Source organism: Carcharodon carcharias, chromosome 11, assembly GCF_017639515.1.
Source record: "Carcharodon carcharias isolate sCarCar2 chromosome 11, sCarCar2.pri, whole genome shotgun sequence".
Taxonomy (NCBI): Eukaryota; Metazoa; Chordata; class Chondrichthyes; order Lamniformes; family Lamnidae; genus Carcharodon; species Carcharodon carcharias.
In genome coordinates this window covers 119,414,349-119,433,221 of record NC_054477.1, presented here as the reverse complement: position 1 = coordinate 119,433,221, position 18,873 = coordinate 119,414,349, and the positions used below count along the sequence as shown (strand labels likewise).

The 18,873-nt window shown below is 43.2% G+C and overlaps 1 protein-coding gene across 1 annotated transcript in view; it reads right to left on the bottom strand.

The window, feature by feature from the left end:
* LOC121284451 (palmitoyl-protein thioesterase ABHD10, mitochondrial-like) overlaps positions 1 to 18,873 on the bottom strand; it is a 79,434-nt gene that overhangs the window by 2,664 nt on the left and 57,897 nt on the right. The window contains exon 4 of the mRNA XM_041199922.1: positions 6,501 to 6,638. Within this exon, the coding sequence (XP_041055856.1) occupies positions 6,501 to 6,638 (138 nt within the window). The remainder of the gene's footprint in view (positions 1 to 6,500; positions 6,639 to 18,873) is intronic.

The window sequence follows — 18,873 nt, the reverse complement described above, 5'->3', positions numbered from 1 at the left end:
GCACAGCCGAGTCGGCCATGCGTCTGCCGAACTGTCAAAGTCCTATTAAGGCCATTTAGCTAACAATTAAAATAATTAACAGAGTTGCCCATCCAACCCTAAGGTTGGTGGGCAGGTGAAGAGCCCAGGTGGCCTTCGCATTTTTCATGGAATCTCATCCTCGGGCGGGATGAGGTTTCATGAATGATTTTAAATTTTCTCAAAAATTTTTATTGAAATTAATGCACATGTCCCAGCTCAAGTGACAGTTTCACATGAGGGGACATGTCATAAAAAAATTTTCAACACTTTATTGAACTGTTAAAACTTAAAATTAATCTCCCTGAGGCACCTCTGTACCTTAATTGGTCCGCCCACGTAAAATGGCGGCACGGACCCTATCGGGCACTCCGATTGGGTCCACGCCTGCCCGCACCCACCACCACACAAACCCAATGGGGGGAAAATCCTACCCATTAATTCTGCTCCTCATGCAACAGATGCTGTCTGACCTGCTGAGTACTTCTAGCATTTTCTGTTTTTAGTTCAGATATGTATCCTTGTTCTGCTTTGCAATGCAGTTATATGTTGTGTTTCATGGAAACATAGAAAATTGGAGCAGGGGTAAGTCTTTCAGCCCTTGGAGCCTGCTCCGCCATTCAATATGATCATGGCTGATCCTATCTCAATGCCATACTCCCGTGCTCTCCCCATACCCCTTGACGCCTTTAGAGTCTTGCAATCTATCTATTTCCTTCTTAAATATATTCAGTGACTTGGTCTCCATCTCCTTCTGTGGTAGAAAATTCCACAGGTTCACCACCCCTTGAGTGAAGAGGTTTCTCCTCCTCTCAGCCCTAAATGGTCTAGCCCGTATCCTGAGACTGCGACCTCTTGTTCTAGACCCAACAGCCCAAGAAATATCATCTGTCCATCCCTGTCAGAATTTTATATTTTTCAATCAGGTCTCCTCTCATTCTTCTAAACTCCAGTGAACACAGGCCTAGTTGGCCAAATCTCTCCTCATACGACAATCCTGCCATCCCAGGAATCAGTCTGGCAAGTTTATCCTTTCTTAGGTAAGGAGATCAAAACTGCACACAATACTCCAGGTGTTTTTTTTATCCGTTCCTGAGATGTGAGCGTTGCTGGCTAGGCCAGCATTTATTGCCTTTGTTCAGAGGGCAATTAAGAGTCTGGAGTCACATGTAGTCCAAGCCAGGTCCTAAAGGACACAGTGAACCAGATGGGTTTTTACAACAATTGACAATGATTTCAAGGTCATCATTAGACTTTGAATTCCAGATGTTTATTGAACTCCATGGTGAGATTCGATCCCGGGTCCCCAGAGCAATACCCTGGGTGTCTGGATTATTGGTCCAGCGACAATACAACTAGGCCATTGCCTCCCCTATAGGTGTGGTCTCACCAAGGCCCTGTACAGCTCCAGTAAGACATCTTTACTCCTATTGCCATTTAAATAACACTCTGCCATTCTGTTTTTCCCACCGAAGTGGATAACTTCACACATATCCATGTTATACTGCATCTGCCATGTAATTTCCCAGTCACTCAACCTATCTAAATCACCTTGAAGCTTCGTAACACCCGCCTCATCGCTCACATTCCCAGCAAGTTTCATATCGTCAGCAAACTTGGAAATATTACATTTGGTTCCCTCATCCAAATCATTGATATATATTGTGAATAGCTGGGACCCAAGCAATGATCCCTGCGGTACCCCACTAGTCACCACGTGCCACTCTGAAAAAGACCCATTTATTCCTACTCTCTGTCTCCTGTCTGCTAACAATTCTCAATCCGTACCAATCTATTACTCCCAACCCCATGTGCTTTAGGTTTACACACTAACCTCTTATGTGGGACTTTATCAAAAGATTTCTGAAATCACATCCACTGGTTCTCCCTTATCTATTCTGCTAGTTATGTTGACAAAAAAACTCCAGTCGGTTTGTCAAACATGATTTCCCTTTCATAAATCCATGTTGACTTTGTCTAAACCCATTGATATTTTCTAAGTGTTCTGTTACCATGTCTTTTATTATAGACTCTAGCATTTTCCCTACTACTGATGTTAGGCTAACCGGTCTGTAGTTCCCTGTTTTCTCCTTCCCTCTTTTTTTAAAAAGCAGGATCTCTTCTGCCACACTCCAATCTCCTGAGACTGTTCCAGAATCTACAGAATTTTGGAAGATGACAACCAACACATCCACTATTTCCATGACCACCTCCTTTTGTGCCCTGGGATGTAGATGATCGGGCCCTGGGATTTATTGGCTTTCAGTCCCAGTAATTTCTCCAACATTATTGTTTTAGTAATTCTAATTTCTGTCAATTTCTCCTCCTCACCAGGCCCTTGGTTCGCTAAGACTTCTAGGATGTTTTTAAGTGCCTTTCTCTGTAAAGACAGAACTGAAGTAATTGTTTAATTGCTTTGCCATTTTCTTGTTCTCCAATATAAATTCCCTTGTTTCAGATTGTAAGGGACCTACATTTGGCCTCACTAATTTTTTTCTTTTTACATGCTTATAGAAGCTTTTACAGTCCACTTTTATGTTCCTTGCAAGTTTACTCTCATGCTCTATTTTTCCTCTCTTAATCAATCGCTTGGTCCTCCTTTGAGTTCTAAACTGCTCCCAATCCTCAAGCTTGCTACTTTTTCCAGCAATTTTATATGACTCCTCTTTGGATCCAATACTATCCTTAATTTATTTTGTTAGCCACGGTTGGGCTGCTTCTCCTGCTGTGTTTTTGAGCCAGAAAGGGATGTATAATTGTTGCATTGCATACATTCATTCCTCAAATATTAGCCATTGTCTATCCACCATCATGCCTTTTAATGAAGCTCCCCAATCTATCCTAGTCAACTCACACCTCACACCTTTGTAGTTTCCTTTGTTAAGATTTAGGACCCTAGTTTCAGATCGGACTATTTCACTTTCCATCCTAATGAAGAACTCTAGCATGTTACGGTCACTGTTCCCTAAAGAAACCCTGCACAACAAGATTATGAATGAAACCCTTCTCATCGCGCAATGCCAAATCTAGGGAAGCCTGTTCCCAAGTCCATTCCTCGACATAGTAGTCTAAAAGAGCCATCTTGTACAGACTCCAGGAACTGCCACAGTTTTATTGCTAACTTAGTTTGCCCAGTTTCTCACTGTCGGGCTGAAGCAGGCGAGGGTGGGCACACAGCTGATCGCCGCCCGAGATTGGTCTGCCGAACGTGACGCGCACCCGGAAGCGCTCAGCGCTATTTGTACAGGTAGGGGGAAGACGGAGAGTCAGGGCCTGTGCTCATTCATGGAGCTGCCTCAGGGGGATTAAGGAAAGCCATAAAAATTTGATAAATAAAATAATAAAATTATTCAAACATGTCTCCCCTCATGTGACATTGTCACATGAGGTGGGACATGTTTATCAATTCACATGAAACAATTTACTAAATTAATAAAGCCTTTGTGAAACCTCGTCCCGCCCGTGGATGAGATTCCCTGAAAAATGAGAAGACTGTTTGGGCTCTTCGCCTGCTCGCCAATCTTAAAGTTGGACGGGCAGCCCTGACAAGTGCCTCAATTAGCTGATTAATGGCCTTAGGAGGCCTTTCACAGTCCGGTGGGCGCACAGCTGACTCCGGTGTGCGCCTGCCGAACTGACGATCGGAATGATGTGCAGTGACGTTGGGATGCACATCTGACATCACCGCACATCATTTTATGCGTCGGCGTGTGGGGCCCGCCCCTGCATGCCGACCAAAAGATTCAGGCCTATATATAGATTAAAGTCACCCAAGATTACTGTAGCACCCTTGTTACATGCATCTCTAATTTCCTGCTTAATGCTGTCCCCAACTGTTTGGTGGCTATGGACAACTCCTGCTAATATTGTCTGCCCTGACTGTCCAGACTGATTCGCTGAACCAATGTCCTCTCTCACTATTGCACTGATTTCACCCCTAACTAACAATGCCACGCCACCTCCTTTTCCTTTTTGGCTTGTCTATCCTAAATATCAAGTACCCTTGGATATTCAGTTCCCAACATTGGTCGCCCTTCAGCCATGTCTCCATAATTGCAATCATATCATACCTGTTTACATCTATTTGCTCTGTTAATTTGTCTTATTGCGAATGCTCCATGCATTCAGATACAGTGCCTTTAGACTTGTCTTTTTAACATTTTTTTACATTTTTTTGTATAACGGCTCTATTTGCTGCTAGCTCTTGTTTCCTCTGCCTTCCAGTTTTGCTTTCTACTTTTCTACCTTTCATCCCTATTTTTGTTTCCCAGCTCAGGTTCCCAACCCCTTGCCATTCCAGTTTAAAACCTCTCCCACAGTACTAGCGAATACCCCTGCAAGGATATTGGTCCTGGTCCTGCTAGGGTGCAACCTGTCCAGCTTGTACAAGTCCCATCTTCCCCAGAATCAGTCCCAATGCCTCAGGAATTTAAATCACTCCCCCCTACACCATCTCTCCAGCTACACATTCATCTAGTCTATTCTCCTATTCCTGATCTCGCAATCACGTGGCACTGGGAATAATCCTGAGATTACTACCTTTGAGGTCCTGCTTTTTAATTTATTTCCTAGCTCCCTATATTCTGCTTTCAGGACCCTATTGCTCTTTTTACCCATGTCGTTGGTACCGATATAGGCCATATCCTCTGGCTGTTCACCCTCCCTCCTCAGAGTGTCCTGCAGCTGCTCACTGCTATAGAATGCACTATATAACATGATTATCTGAATGTTCTCTTTATCTTTGTGAATTTATGATAACATTTTCAAAATATAAAGCTTAATTAATGAATATCCTTTTTTGTCTTTCTTTTGAGTTTTCAAAGAAAGAAAAACAATATTTTACTAACAATGAGAGCCAGCCGCAACTCATGACTATCTGGGAGAAGTTATTGATGTGCCCAGTGGAAATGAGCTTGAAGTTCATTCCAATGGGATATTTTAGTCTTTTGATCTGTTTATTTCAGTTGTATATTGTGTTGAGACTCTACCTGAAAGAGCAAATATTAAACAGGCTGGTGTGTTGTACACATGTTTAAGAACTTGTCATTGCTATGACCCAGCAGTTGGTAAAGCTGAGTTATTTAAAAATCCCAGAGGGAAACTTTAACTGTCATAACCTATATTTTTAAGTGGTATGCTTGAGATGCAGCTCTAAATTCAGGAATCAGACCACCAGTTCTCGAGAGGTTTTTAAACTAAGTGAAACATGTTATTAAGTGACAATACATTAAACACATACACATGGCTACAAATTACTGTCATAACTTTTAACAAATTCCCAGACTAATCTCCACTAAGGCAACAGCACTCCATAGGTTTTTAGCAGATGCCAGGCAAAGCATTTTCACTTTACAAATTCAAAATGAGGTTCATTTCACTTTGGTTCCTTGCAGACACAGTGGTAGGCTTACAGACTTTGCTGTTACATGCCTCTGCCCTTCACAAAACTTCCCTCTGATATGCCTAGCGCATCTCATTGAATGTAAATTTTCATTGTATCACCAGCCGCTTTGAACTCCACCTCAACTAACAATAAAACTCCTTTCGTAGTACCAATTTTATTAGCAATATAAACATATTGCTTAGTCCCTGATAGCTAGGTGCCAGATTTCACCCACTTCTTTAATGCTCTATTCAAAAACATGCAAATGCACTCTACCTCTCTTACATCTCAAAACTAGTACACATCAAAGCACCCAGACCAGCTGGCTTTAATCCAATTAAGACACCCCCACAAGCTAACCCTCTATTTAAAAAAAAACTAACTTCCAATAACGTTACATACATTAATAGCTTCCTGAACGAGATTTTCCAGCCCCATTGTGGGTGGGACCCACCGCAAGCGAGGCAGTGTCCAGCCAGAATCCATTGACTTGTGGCGGGATTGGAAGATTGCGACGGCGGGCGGGTGCGGAAAATCCTGCCCATTGTGTTTGGCACTAGCCAGTTAAGCGAGGGAGCCAATATCAGGCAACTTTATGTAGAAATACTTCATACACTCAACTATTTCTATAATTCAGTTTCCTCTGTGTCAACATTCTTAATTTTTAACTGCTTTATGGATCTAAAAAGTAAGTTTTCAGACTTATTTTCTTTAAAAAAAGTGTACAGATGGTGAATCAATTCTGAAAATAAGATTAAATTATTTGTTTTTTAAAATGAGACACAAAAACATAGAAGATAGAATTACAGATGTTTGCAGATTTCTCACCAGTAGAATTCACAGTAGCAGTTATCCCCATCAACAGTTCCCTATTTTGAATGAATGATTGTTATAGTAGAAGGTTACAGATTATTCAGACTTCTTCATTTTGAAAAACCAACAATTAAGTTGGGTGATTTGGGTGAAGTGGGTGGCGTGGAAGAAGAAAAAAGGGTAAAGATGAATTGTTAAGGTTAAAGCATATTATAGTTTACGGATTTCAAATGATCACATGAATTAAAAATAATTATAGGACAAATTAAGAATGCAGTACACTTACCTCCAAAGGAAGCTGCTTGAAAGCACTGACCAAATAATCAGCCCCTGTGGCTATGCCAACTAGCGCAGCTATCTTATCTGGGCGTGCTAATGCAGCTAGGAGCATCAGCCATCCACCTATACTGGAACCCACCACAACCTTAAAAAAAAGAAATATATTTACTATTCAGAATGAATGGGACATGTTGACATTTTCCCCCCAACCGCCCAATTACCAAAGAGAGTATTTATATTTTGAGAAAGAATGTAAAGAACCACTTAAGGGGATGCTATATTAATAAGTCACATCTGTTTAAAAGTCTGGTTTTAGCATGCAGTTTGAGGGATAATTAACGATTTCCATGTTTAAACTTATTGAGGAGGTGCTGAAATGGACACCTGCAGATTTAGCAGCCAACTGCTGACTAGGAACAATTTTCATGGAACTGTATTGCACATTTCCACTGAAGGTGTGAAATATACTAGCTGAGAGACAATGACATGTTTCAGGATGGCTCAAGGACCAAGGTGGACACTCAGAGGTTCTTCAATGTAGCATTGGAGGTTCTGGTGGAGCAGGTACAGAGGAGGAGGGATGTCCTGTTACCGCAAGCAAGGAGGCCATACAGGTAAGTGATGCAGTAGAATGGTGGTGGGGTGTGGTGGTGGTGTGTGTGTGTGTGTGTGTGTGTGTGTGTGTGTGTGTGTGTGTGTGTGTGTGTGTGTGTGTGTGGAGATCACTGAGGAGGTGACAGGAGGAGCCCTGCCCCCAGGGTCCATTCTCATGTTGCAGAAAAATTGAATCATTTGTCACAAGTGGTCAAGGGAAGATCCCATCTTAAACACACTTCTCAATAAATGCACCATCAACAGCATCACAATCTCAACACGCTTCTTCTACCACCTAAGTATGCATTAACATTCACACACACAATAATATTATATCCTTCAGAGGTTTTACTCATACTTCAGATGCATCTCAAGGCTCTTCAACCATGTGAGACATCACAGACAAAACACACACCTGTCAATACTTATTAACAATCACCATCCTCTCTTCCAGGATAAGATAGCTCATAACAGGCAGCAGCAAGACCTGACTCAAAAAAAAATAGTGTTTGCCATGGCCACAGGCACAGCATCTTACCTAGAGGAATGTAGTCACTCCTATTTCCTCACTTATTCACAACTATTCCTAATTCTCAAACCTATCCTCACTCACAAGCTCCATAAGATCTCATCATACAAATCCTCCTACAGTGGCCACACGCACCACATCCTAACCCTTCTAGATTTATCATTGGAGAATCCCAGGAGCAATATCTGTCTTGACCACCAGAATAACTGGAGGTGGAGGAAGAGCCACTTCAACCCCTAGGAATAAGATGAGGACAGCAAGATAGAAGATACTGTGTCAATCACTACCACTATCACAGGGAACAGCTCAGAGGCCAGCACCATGCTGAGACAAAGAGGTTAGAATAGAACAGGAATCCTCACAATGAGATGCACTGAGCACTAGCAGCCACACTAGGTGGAAGGGACACCATAACTGCCAGCTTGCCAAGGCAAACGATCATATATTAGTCCTGATGTAGAGTCAGATGTGGACCTTGCAAAGCTAGGATTCAGAAGACGGCTGATGTTTTAACAAACCAAACGTTTGGAGCAATGGACAGCTTCTCCATATGCTTATCGGCCGTGGCTAGCAGTATGAAGAAATATGCCGTCAGCTTGACCTGTGGCTCAACGGAAAGCCTTGAACCCACTCTCTCCAGCGTGGAAAGGCTGGCCATTTCCATCCAGTAAACTGTGGAGCCCAACATCTTGCAGCATCTGATGGCTGAGGCTGCAGCTTCCACTGCCGTTATAGCAGTTTCCATGGAATGCCACATAGCTTTCCAAAATACTGCAATAAAAGCCCAAACAGCTTCCACTGCACTACTAGCATCTTTCACGGAACAATGAAGTACTACAATGGAAATTCAGGCAACTTCCACAGTGGCTCTGGGCTCCTTAGTTGAAAGTGGTGTGCAGTGTCTCAGCTGTTGAGAGATTTGTTCCCCACCAAATCACTGGGCAGACTGAACAGGCACTCCAAGGTAGTGGTGCAGGAATCACAGAATAGTAACCAACTAGCCTCTCAGATGGCAGCATTTCTGCTCACTCTCCTGATACTCCACCACTGCCCTTGAAGATGCCAATCAGCCAGATGACCCAGACTGCTCAAGCCGATGCTGAGATGGTGCAGCCTGAGGTAGGGTGGGATCATATCCCACAATGTCTTTGTGTTCTTCATGGGGAAGAGGCTAAAAAGATTGAAAGTAGATAGCTTACTTTCCACATCAAAAAGTCCACTATGTAACAGCAGTGCACCAAAGTCTGATGGTGGGTATGTCTCTCAAAAGTGGTCTTCAGTTCGATGGTTCTGGGTGTCTCTCCTAAGTGTGCTCTGGAACCCTCTGCTGCTACCCCTGGTCACCCTCATCTTCTTTTTCCTCCTCTTGTGGCTTCTGAGCTTGAATCTCTGGCACAATTGCTGGTGGTGACATTGATCTCTCACAATCACTCAGATTGTGAAACATGCCAAAAGAATCTGTAAAGCTAAAAGTTGAACAGGGACTAAAAGCAAACAAGTTCCAATCCCCTACACCTGATGGCTTACATTCTTGGGTTCTAAAAGAAATGGACACAAAAATAATAGATGCATTGGTTGTGATCTTCCAAATTTCCTAGATTTTGGAATAAGCCTAGTGAATTCGAAGGTGGCAAAGGTAACACCAGTATTCAAGAAAGGAACGGAAAGAAAACTGAACTACAGGCCAATTAACCAGACACTGATTATCATGAAAATCTTGATAACAGTGATCTTAGATAATCATATGATTCGGCAAAGTCAACATGGGCATTGAAACATTGACAAGTTAGAGACAGAGAAGTTGATTCTTCAATCAGGGAGCAGAACTGGGCAGCATAGTCTCAAGATAAGCTATCAGTCACTTAGGACTTGTAAAAAGTTGAGGCCCCAGTACAGACCTCTGTGGGAATCCACTCATTATATCAAGCTTAACCAATTTATTGGAATTCTTTGAAGGAGTAACATGTGTTGTGCATAAAGGGGAGCCTGTAAATGTGCTGTACTTGGATTTCCAGAAAGCAATTGATAAGGTGCCATGTCAAAGGTTATTGTGGAAAATAAAAGCTCATCGTCGAGGGTGTAACATATTAACATGGATGGAAGATTGGCCTGCTGACAGCACACAGATAATGCATAAATGAAGAAGTCATATGAACTCGAAACATTAACTCTTGTTTTTCTTTCTTCCGGCATTTTTTGTTTTTGTTTCAGATTTCCAGCATCCGCGGTATTTTTCTTTTATCTTATGCATAAATGGCTCTTTTTCTAATTGGCAGGATGTAACGAGTGGAGTCCCACAGAGGTCTGTACTAGGGCCTCAACTTTTTACAATTTATAACAATGACTTAGATGAGGGGAGTGAAGGCATGGTAGCTAAATTTGCAGATGAGACAAAGATAGGTAGGAAAGCATGTTAAAAAGAGGTTGCTGATGGATATAGATAGGTTGAGTGAGTGGGCAAAAATCTGGCAGATGGGAGTATAATGTAGGAAAATGTGAAGTTGTTCACATTAGCAGGAAGAATAAAAAAGCAGAGTATTACTTAAATGGAGGATGACTGCAGAATTCCAAGGTGCAGAGGAGTCCAGGTGTTCTAGTGCATGAGTCACAAAAGTTAGTATGCAGGTACAGCAAGTAATTACGAAGGCTAATGGAATTCTACCTTTTAATACGAGAGGGACTGAACATAAAAGGAAGATATACTTCAGTTTTCCAAAGCATTGGTGAGACCACATCTTGAGTAGTGTGTGCAGTTTTGGTCTCCTTGTTTAAGGAAGGGTGTAAATGCGTTGGTGGCGGTTGACTAGATTGATACCTGGAGTGAGCAGGTTAAGAACATAAGAACTAGGAGCAGGAGTAGGCAATTCAACCCCTCGAGTCTGCCCCACCATTCAATACAATCATGGCTGATCTCATTTCGGCCTCAACTCCAATTTCTTGCCCTCTCATCATAACCTTTCAACCTGTTACTAATTAAAAACTTGTCTATCGCCTCCTCAAATTTATTCAGCGTCCCGGCATCCACTTCACTCTGAGGGTAGTGAATTCCACAGATTCACGACCCTTTTAAGAAAAGTAATTCCTCCTCATCTCTGATTTAAATCTACCATCCCTTTGCCTAAAATTATGGCCTCTCATTCTAGAATGCGCCACAAGGGGAAACACCCGCTCCATGTCTACTTTGTCTATCCCCTCTAACATCTTATATACTTCCATTAGATCTCCTCTCATCCTTCTAAACTCCAGCGAGTATAGGTGTAAATTGCTCAATCCCTCCTAAGACAAGCGCCGCATCTCTGGAATCAATCTAGTGAACCTCCTCTGAACCACTTCCAATGCAACTACATCCTTCCTCAAGTAAAGGGACCAAAACTGCACAGTACTCCAGGTGCGATCTCACTAATGCCTTGTACAGTTGCAACAACACTTCCCTATTTTTGTACTCTATTCCTTTAGCAATAAATGTTAAAATTCTATTTGCCTTCCTTGTTACCTGCTGTACCTGTATACTAGCTTTCAGTGATTCATGCACGAGGACACTCAGATCACTCTGCACTGAAACATTCTGAAGTTTCTCTCCATTTAAATATTAAGTCGCCTTTTTATTCTTCTGACCAAATTGGATAACCTCACACTTATCCACGTTAAACTCCATCTGCCAAATTTTGGCCCATTCACCTGACCTGTCCATATCTATTTGTAAATTTCTTATTTCTTTAATACAACTTACTTTCCCACCTATTTTGATGTCATCAGCAAATTTAGCTGTAGTACCTCTATCCCTGAATCCAAGTCATTAATATAGATTGTAAATAGTTGGGGTCGAAGGACCAAACCCTGTGGCACCCCACTAGTTATAGCTTGCCATCCAGAAAAAGATACATTTATCCTGACTCTCTGCTTTCTGTTGGTTAGCCAATCCTGTATCCAAGCTAATATATTACTGCTAACTCCGTGTGATCTTATCTTGTGTATTAATCTTTTGTGTGGCAACTTACCAAAGGCCTCCTGGATGTCCAGATATATTACATCTACAGGATCCCCATTATCCACTTTGCTTTTCATATCTTCAAAGAACTCTAGCAAATTAGTCAAACATGATTTACACTTCATAAAACCATGCTGACTCTGATGGATTGCATTTTGACTTTCCCCATTACTACTTCCTTAATATTGGATTCCAATAATTTCCCAACGACATATGTTAAACTAACTGGTCTATAGTTTCCTACTTTCTGCCTTCCCCACCCACCTCCTCCTCGCCTTTTTGAATAAGGGCATCATATTAGCATTTTTCCAATCCACTGGGACCTTTCCAGAGTCCAAGGAATTTTGGAATATAATTACCAATGCATCCACTATCTCCGCTGCCATTTCCTAAGATGTAGGCCATCAGGTCCTGGGGACTTGTCATCCTGAGTCCCAATAGTTTGGTCAGTACTTTTTCTCTAGTGGTGGTGATTATTCTAAGTTCTTCCTTCTCTATACCCTCTGCACTACATGTTACTATTGGGGTGGTACTAGTGTCCTCCATCATGAAAACTGAGGCAAAATATTGATTAAGCGTCTCTGCCATTTCTGCGTTCCCCACTATTAACTCCCCAGTCTCATCCTCCATTCATTTTAGCTACTCTCTTTCCTTTTATATACTTGTAGAAGCTTTTGCTATCAGTTTTTACATTTTGCACTAGTTTTCTTTCATAATTTACCTTTGCTCTTTTTATTATTTTTTTAGTAACCCTTTGTCACCCAATCTTCCAGCCTGCCACAGACCTTTGCAATTTGGTACGCCTTAGTTTTTGTCTTTATGTTATCTTAACTTCCTTGCTTAGCCATGGATGCTTTCTCGCCCTCTTACCATCTTTCTTCCTCTTTGGAATATATTTTGCTTGGGAGGAATTGAATATCTCCTTAAATATCTGCCACTGTTCATCGACTGTCCTATCTTGTAGTCTTCCTGCCCAGTCCACTAGGGCCAAATCTGCCCGCAATCCTATGTAGTTACCTTTGTTCAACTCCAGAACACCAGTGTGGGACTCAAGTTTCTCGCCCTCAAACTGAACTTGAAATTCTAGGAAGCTATGATCACTCTTCCCTAGAGGATGCTTTACTCTGATCTCATTAATTAATCCCATCTCATTACACAAAACCAAATCCAGAATAGCCTGCTTCCTGGTTGGTTCCGCAACATATTGCTCCAAGAAACAATCTCTAATACACTCTATTAACTCTCCCTCGAGGCTACCCATACCAATTTGATTAGTCCAGTCTATATGCATATTAAAATCACCCATGATTATTGCCATGTCTTTTTTACATGTTCCCAGTATTTCCTAGTTTATATTGTGCCCTACTGCTGAGTTACTGTTTGGGGACCTATAGATTACTCCCACCAGGGACATCTTTCCCGTGCTATTTCTTATTTCTACCCAGACTGACTCTATGTCTTGCTCTCCAGTACCTATATCATTCCTCACAATAGCAGTAATCTTTTCCTTTACTAACAAAGCTATACCACCTCTTTTCCTTCCTGCCTATCCTTCCGAAACACTGAGTACTCTTGGATTTCAACTCCCATACCTGTTCTCCCTGTAACATCTCAGTAATCGCCACCAAATCATACCTATTTATCTCTATTTGCGCTGTTAATTCATTAGTTTTATTCAGATACGCACATTCAGATACAATTCCCCTCTTATATGATTCTTTGGTGCAAAAAGGTGTTCACACAATCTGTCCCTTTCTTTCACTTTTTGATAACAATCAGCCTGTCACTAACCTCCTCTCTTACCCTCTCCTTAAACTTTGATTTTTTATATTTCCATGCAACTGAACCCTCCCCCCACTATTTAGTTTAAAGCCCTATCTACAGTCTGAATTCTGCAATTTGCCAGGACACTGGTCCCAACCTGATTCAAATGCAGCCCATCCGAACAGGTTAGCTCCCTCTTTCCCCAGTACTGGTGCCAATGTCCCATGAATTCAAACCCATTTCTCTGACACCAATCTTTGAGCCACGCATTTACCTCTTTAATCTTATTGGCTCATGGCTCAGGTAGTAATCCGGAGATTATTACCTTTTTGGTTCTGCTTTTTAATTTAGCCCCCAGCTGCTCGTATTCCCTCAGCAGAATCTCTTTCCTCGTTCTACCTATATTGTTGGTACCTACGTGAACCATGACAACTGGATTCCTTCCGCACTCCCCACCACCCACCCCCCCCCCCACCTCTGCCTGCCTCACTCATAGCCACACCCTCCTGTCCCTGACCAGTGGCCGAATTTAAGGTAGTTAATCTAAGGGATGTGAGTGTCTCCTGAAACACAGCATCCAGGTAACTCTCACCCTCCATTATGTGCCGCAGTGTCCGAAGCTCAGGCTTTAGCTCATCAATTCTGAGCCGAAGTTCCTCAAGCAACAAACATTTGCTACAGATGTGGTCACTAAGAACCACAATGGGGTCCACCAGCTCCCACATCATGCAGCTACAACACATTGCCTGGCCCTGCATCTCTATTTTATTTAATTAGATTTTCAATTTGTTTTTAAATTTCATACTGGTCTTTAATTTATCAATATGTAAAAAAAATTCTCCTATTTACCTTTAATCTGAAAGCAAGTTAGAATAGAGATTCAAAATACACTTTTTTAAAATCAACTGGAACTCGCTCTCTCTGCCGAGTTGAAGCTGAAGTGTTAGGCCTCCGATTCTGGGCCCCAGTTGTCACCTTTGAACTACCTGTTCTAAGTTGATTTCAGATTAATGAACTTTTATGGTTTTCCTGTGATTTCACTCTTTGTGCTTTTTCACTCGGCGACAATGACTGCACTCTTCCCAAACTGTTTCATGGCGATGGTGACTTCAGAGGACATTCTTCCCAGACTGCTTCACGGTGATGGTGAATGCAGAGGGCACTCTTCCCAGACTGCTTCACGGTGACAGTGACTGCAGAGGGCACTCTTCCCAGACTGCTTCACGGCAAAGGGACTGCAGGGGGCACTCTTCCCAGACTGCTTCACGTCTTATGGTTGTCTTATGAGCAATATTTAGACAGACTGGGCTTGTTTCCACTGGAGTTTAGAAGAATATGGGTGACTTGATTGAAGTATATACGATCCTGAACAGTATTGACAAGGTGGACGTGGAAAGGATGTTTCCTCTTGTGGGTGAGTCCAGACTGGGGGCATTGTTTTAAAATTAGGGATCATCCTTAGAGGACAGAGATGAGGAGAATTTTTTTCTCTGAGGGTTGTGCGACTTTGGAACTCTCTGCCAGTGAAGGCGATGGAGCAGGGTCATTGAGTATTTTTAAGGCAGAGATAGACAGATTGCTGTTAGACAAGGGAATCAGAGGTTGCCAGAGAATGATGGGAATGTGGAATTCAAAACATAAACATATCAGTCATGATCTTATTGAATGGCAAAGCAGGTTCAAGAAGCCGAATGGCTTACTTCTGCTCCTATTTTGTACGCTCATTAAAATAAAATTATGACACTGAGCCACATAAACAGATATTGAAGCAGATGACCAAAAGTTTGGTCAAATAAGGAGGTTTTAAGGAATATCTTAAAGGTACAGAGGTGGACAGGTTTAGGAAGGCAACTCATGTTCAGGGCTTAGGCAGCTGAAGACACAGCCACCAATGCTGAAGCAATTAAAATTAGGGGTGCTCAATAGACTGGGCTTAGGGGAGCACAGATATCTTGGAGTATTGTACCCTAGAGGAAATTTCAGAGATAGAGAGGCTCTAGGCCATTGGGGGGGGGGGGGGGGGGGGGGGGGGGGGGGGGGGGGAAGGGGGAGGGGGGGGGGGGGGGGGGGGGGGGGGGGGCGGTATTTGAAACGAGGTGAGAGTTTTAAAAACAAGGTGTTAACCTAGGAGCCATTGTAGGTCAGTGAACACAGGGGCAATGGGGGAATAGAATTTGGTGCGAGTTAGGACACCAGAGTTATGAATGTCCTCAAGTTTACGGAGGGTAGAATGTGGGAGGCTGACCAGAATTGCATTAGAATGGTCAAGTCCAGATTTAAATAAGGCATGGATGAGGAATTCAGCAGCAGTAAAGCTTAGGCAGGGATGGAGTCGAGCGATGTTAAGAAGGTGCAAATGAACGGTCTTAGTGACAGCATGGATGTCTGGTTGAAAGCTCATCTCCAGTTCAAATATGACACCAAAGTTGCAAACAATCTCATTAGGCTCAAGACAGTTGGCAGGGAGAAGAAGGGACTCAGTGGCGAGGGAGCAAAGTTTGTGGCAGGGTCAAAAGACAATGGTTTCAGTCTTCCCAATATTTAATTAGAGAAAATTTTAGATCTTCCAATACTGGGTGCTACAAAAGTAGTCTGACAATTTAGAAACAATATAAGAGTCAAGAGAGGTGATGGCACGGTCGAGCTCAGTGTCATCAGCACACATGGAAACTGATGTGTTTTTGGATGATACCGCTATGGGATAACATGTTGATGAGAAGTAGGAGGAGTGTAAGGATAGATCCTTAGGGGGACCACTGAGATAATTGCAGGAATGGGAAGAGGGGCCATTGATGGTGATTTTCTAACTATGATTAGATAGATAAGAATAGAACCAGGATGAGTGCAGTCTGACCCAGCTGGAGAATGGAATATAAGGATTGGAGGAGCATGGTGTCAGCAACTGTGTCAAACGTTACAGACAGGATGAGAAGGGACAGTGTGCCTTTGTCACAGTAGCATTAAAGTCACAGATGACATTGTATTGGAGCAGTTTCATTACTGCAGCTGGGGTGAAAACCAAATTGGAGGAATTCACACCTGAAGTTCTGGGAAAGATAGGCAAGAATTTGGCAGGCAACATGTTCAAGAAGTTTGGAGAGGAAAGGGAGATTGGAGGTGGATTAGTGGTTTGCAAGGATGGAGGGATAAAGTGTGGCCAGTAGTTTAGTGGGAGAGAATAGAAAGTCAGTCTCATGGACAAGATGAGCCCAGAAACGGCAGGAGAGAAGATAGCAGAAAATCTATAGAAGGAAACAAGTTCAGAGCGGGAGCAGAGGGCAATCTTAGAGGAAGTATGACACAATAGTCGAGAGAAAGGGAGCCAAGTCACACAGGTAGATAATCAAATAGTATCAAACTTGGTGACAAAGAAATCCATTAGCTTTTCACACTTGTTTTTGGTGGTGAGGGTGGAGGTAACAGAGGAAAGGACGTAGGTTCCTTTTCCTTGAGGAATTTTGTCCTAACAGGGCATTAGTGACCTTGAACTTCCATTGGATTGTTCCATGATTATGTTTGGTGGACTGTTGTGTTTACTGCAGTGGTTTGTCATTGAGGAAATAGGCTGCAGTAGAAAAAAGGGAGGAGTTATGTTTGTATTCCAGGAATGCTCCTGGAATAGTAAGCAGTTTTTGCAGGTGAAAGCAACGCTAAGGTCCATCAATTTTTGGATACTAAGAGAATCATGGAATTTAGGATTTGGCCAGGAAATCGGAGTTGATGTCGGACATTCGCCATGATCCTACTTAATGGCGCAGCAGACCCAAGGGAGCATCTGGCCCAGTGCTGCTTCTATTTCTTATGTTCTGTAGTCCTCCTCATTTTCTCACAAATAGTCCTGCTCTGCCAGGCCTCCTCATCTCCTCCAGTAGAAGGGGGGCTCCCAATAGGATCCCCAATGCCAATCACTCATTCCACCAATCACTCATTTTCCCTTGGTGACTCTTATAAGGTCTCCAATAAGTTACATTAGCGTTGCACTCAATATCTTTACATGAAGTCCTCAGGGTTTTCACAATAAATACAGATAGAGTGTTGGTCTTAACATATTCCAGGTTCCCAACATGTACCAGAGGTCCTCTTCAAACACAGTGGGTGGAATCGTCCCAGATTTGCACTAAGTCCGGTAGCGGGTGAGAAAAACATTTTATGCGCCAGATGCAGTGGCAGCTTCTCACGCTGTATTGTTCCAATCCCACCACATTAAATATGTATTCCTGGCAAACAAGCCATTTTGATGGTGGGTGGGCTCTGATTAGCCCGCCACACCATCACCTCGCTGCTTCATCACACCAGGCAGCACATTTGAAGAATAACCGCGCATTCACCTCTCAGGGCCTCCAGCCCAGGACTGCTGCAAAGAAGACATGGCCCCAAAGGCAAGAAGACTGCAGCCCTCCAGGTTTAGTGATGCAAACCTCAAGCGCCTTTTGCACACGGTGGAGGCCCGCTGTCGTGTCCTCTAACCCTGTTCTGGCCAGAGGAGGAGTAGCAACATTACCACTCCGGCTTGATAGGTGAGGGCAATGGTGATCAGTGCCAATGCTGCACAGAAGAGGTTGGCTATCCAATGCAGATAGAGGATAAACGATCTCATCCATGCCGCCACATTAAGGTAACCATTTCATTACTCTAAATTTGCACATTCAAGCCCATCACACATTCACTGGCATCTCACACACTGCAAGCTCAAGGGACAGCACCACCAATTCGCTCGCACATTCCCCCATATCCATCAGCCTCATCTCCTCTAGAAAGTGCCTCCGCAGCCCTCACCACTTGCACAGATTAATATGTGCCCCCCCACATACCCTGGGATACCCTCCTCCCCACTACAGCCCTCGTCCTGCAGCCTCTTCCCTTACCTGAAGCCACTTCTCCCCCTTCCCCAAGCAAGCCCTAGCCCTTGCAGTCCTTGAAATGCCACCTACGCCTTATGGCTAGTCTGGTAGATAGACGTGCCTGTGAGCACCCCTAAAAGTGATGTGGTACTGTCTGCGAAGCCTGGTGCTGATGACAGCGAGTGCTGCCCGAAGCAAAGTAGGTGAACCAACCTTGAAGCCCTGAGCGAAATGCAGCTCGCCAAGTGCATGCCTTATATATGTGAAACAGTACCTGGATGATCCAGCATAGGGGGGATGATTCTGGCGAGCTAGGCTTATAATGATATGTAGATACATTACAATGAGGTTCCTGAAGCCTGATGGCAGGAAATGCAGCATGTCATTGATGGGCACAGCAGATGATTACAAACTGGTTTCATGATGTTGTGAAACCGATTTTTGGCCTTCTTGCCATGTTGTCCGCTCACGCCGCTGAACACGGCTAATGCCAGAGGGCATGAAAAATTCCACCCAGTGTAGTTAGTTGACCTCCATCGCCAAACCCTCAAACTGTAATGTGCATGTCCAGGTCCAAATGCAGGTGCTCCAGAATTTCCTGTCCCAAGGAAACAACATAGTCTGGAGGAACCTCTGATACATCCCCCTAGCAGACTCTACTGCC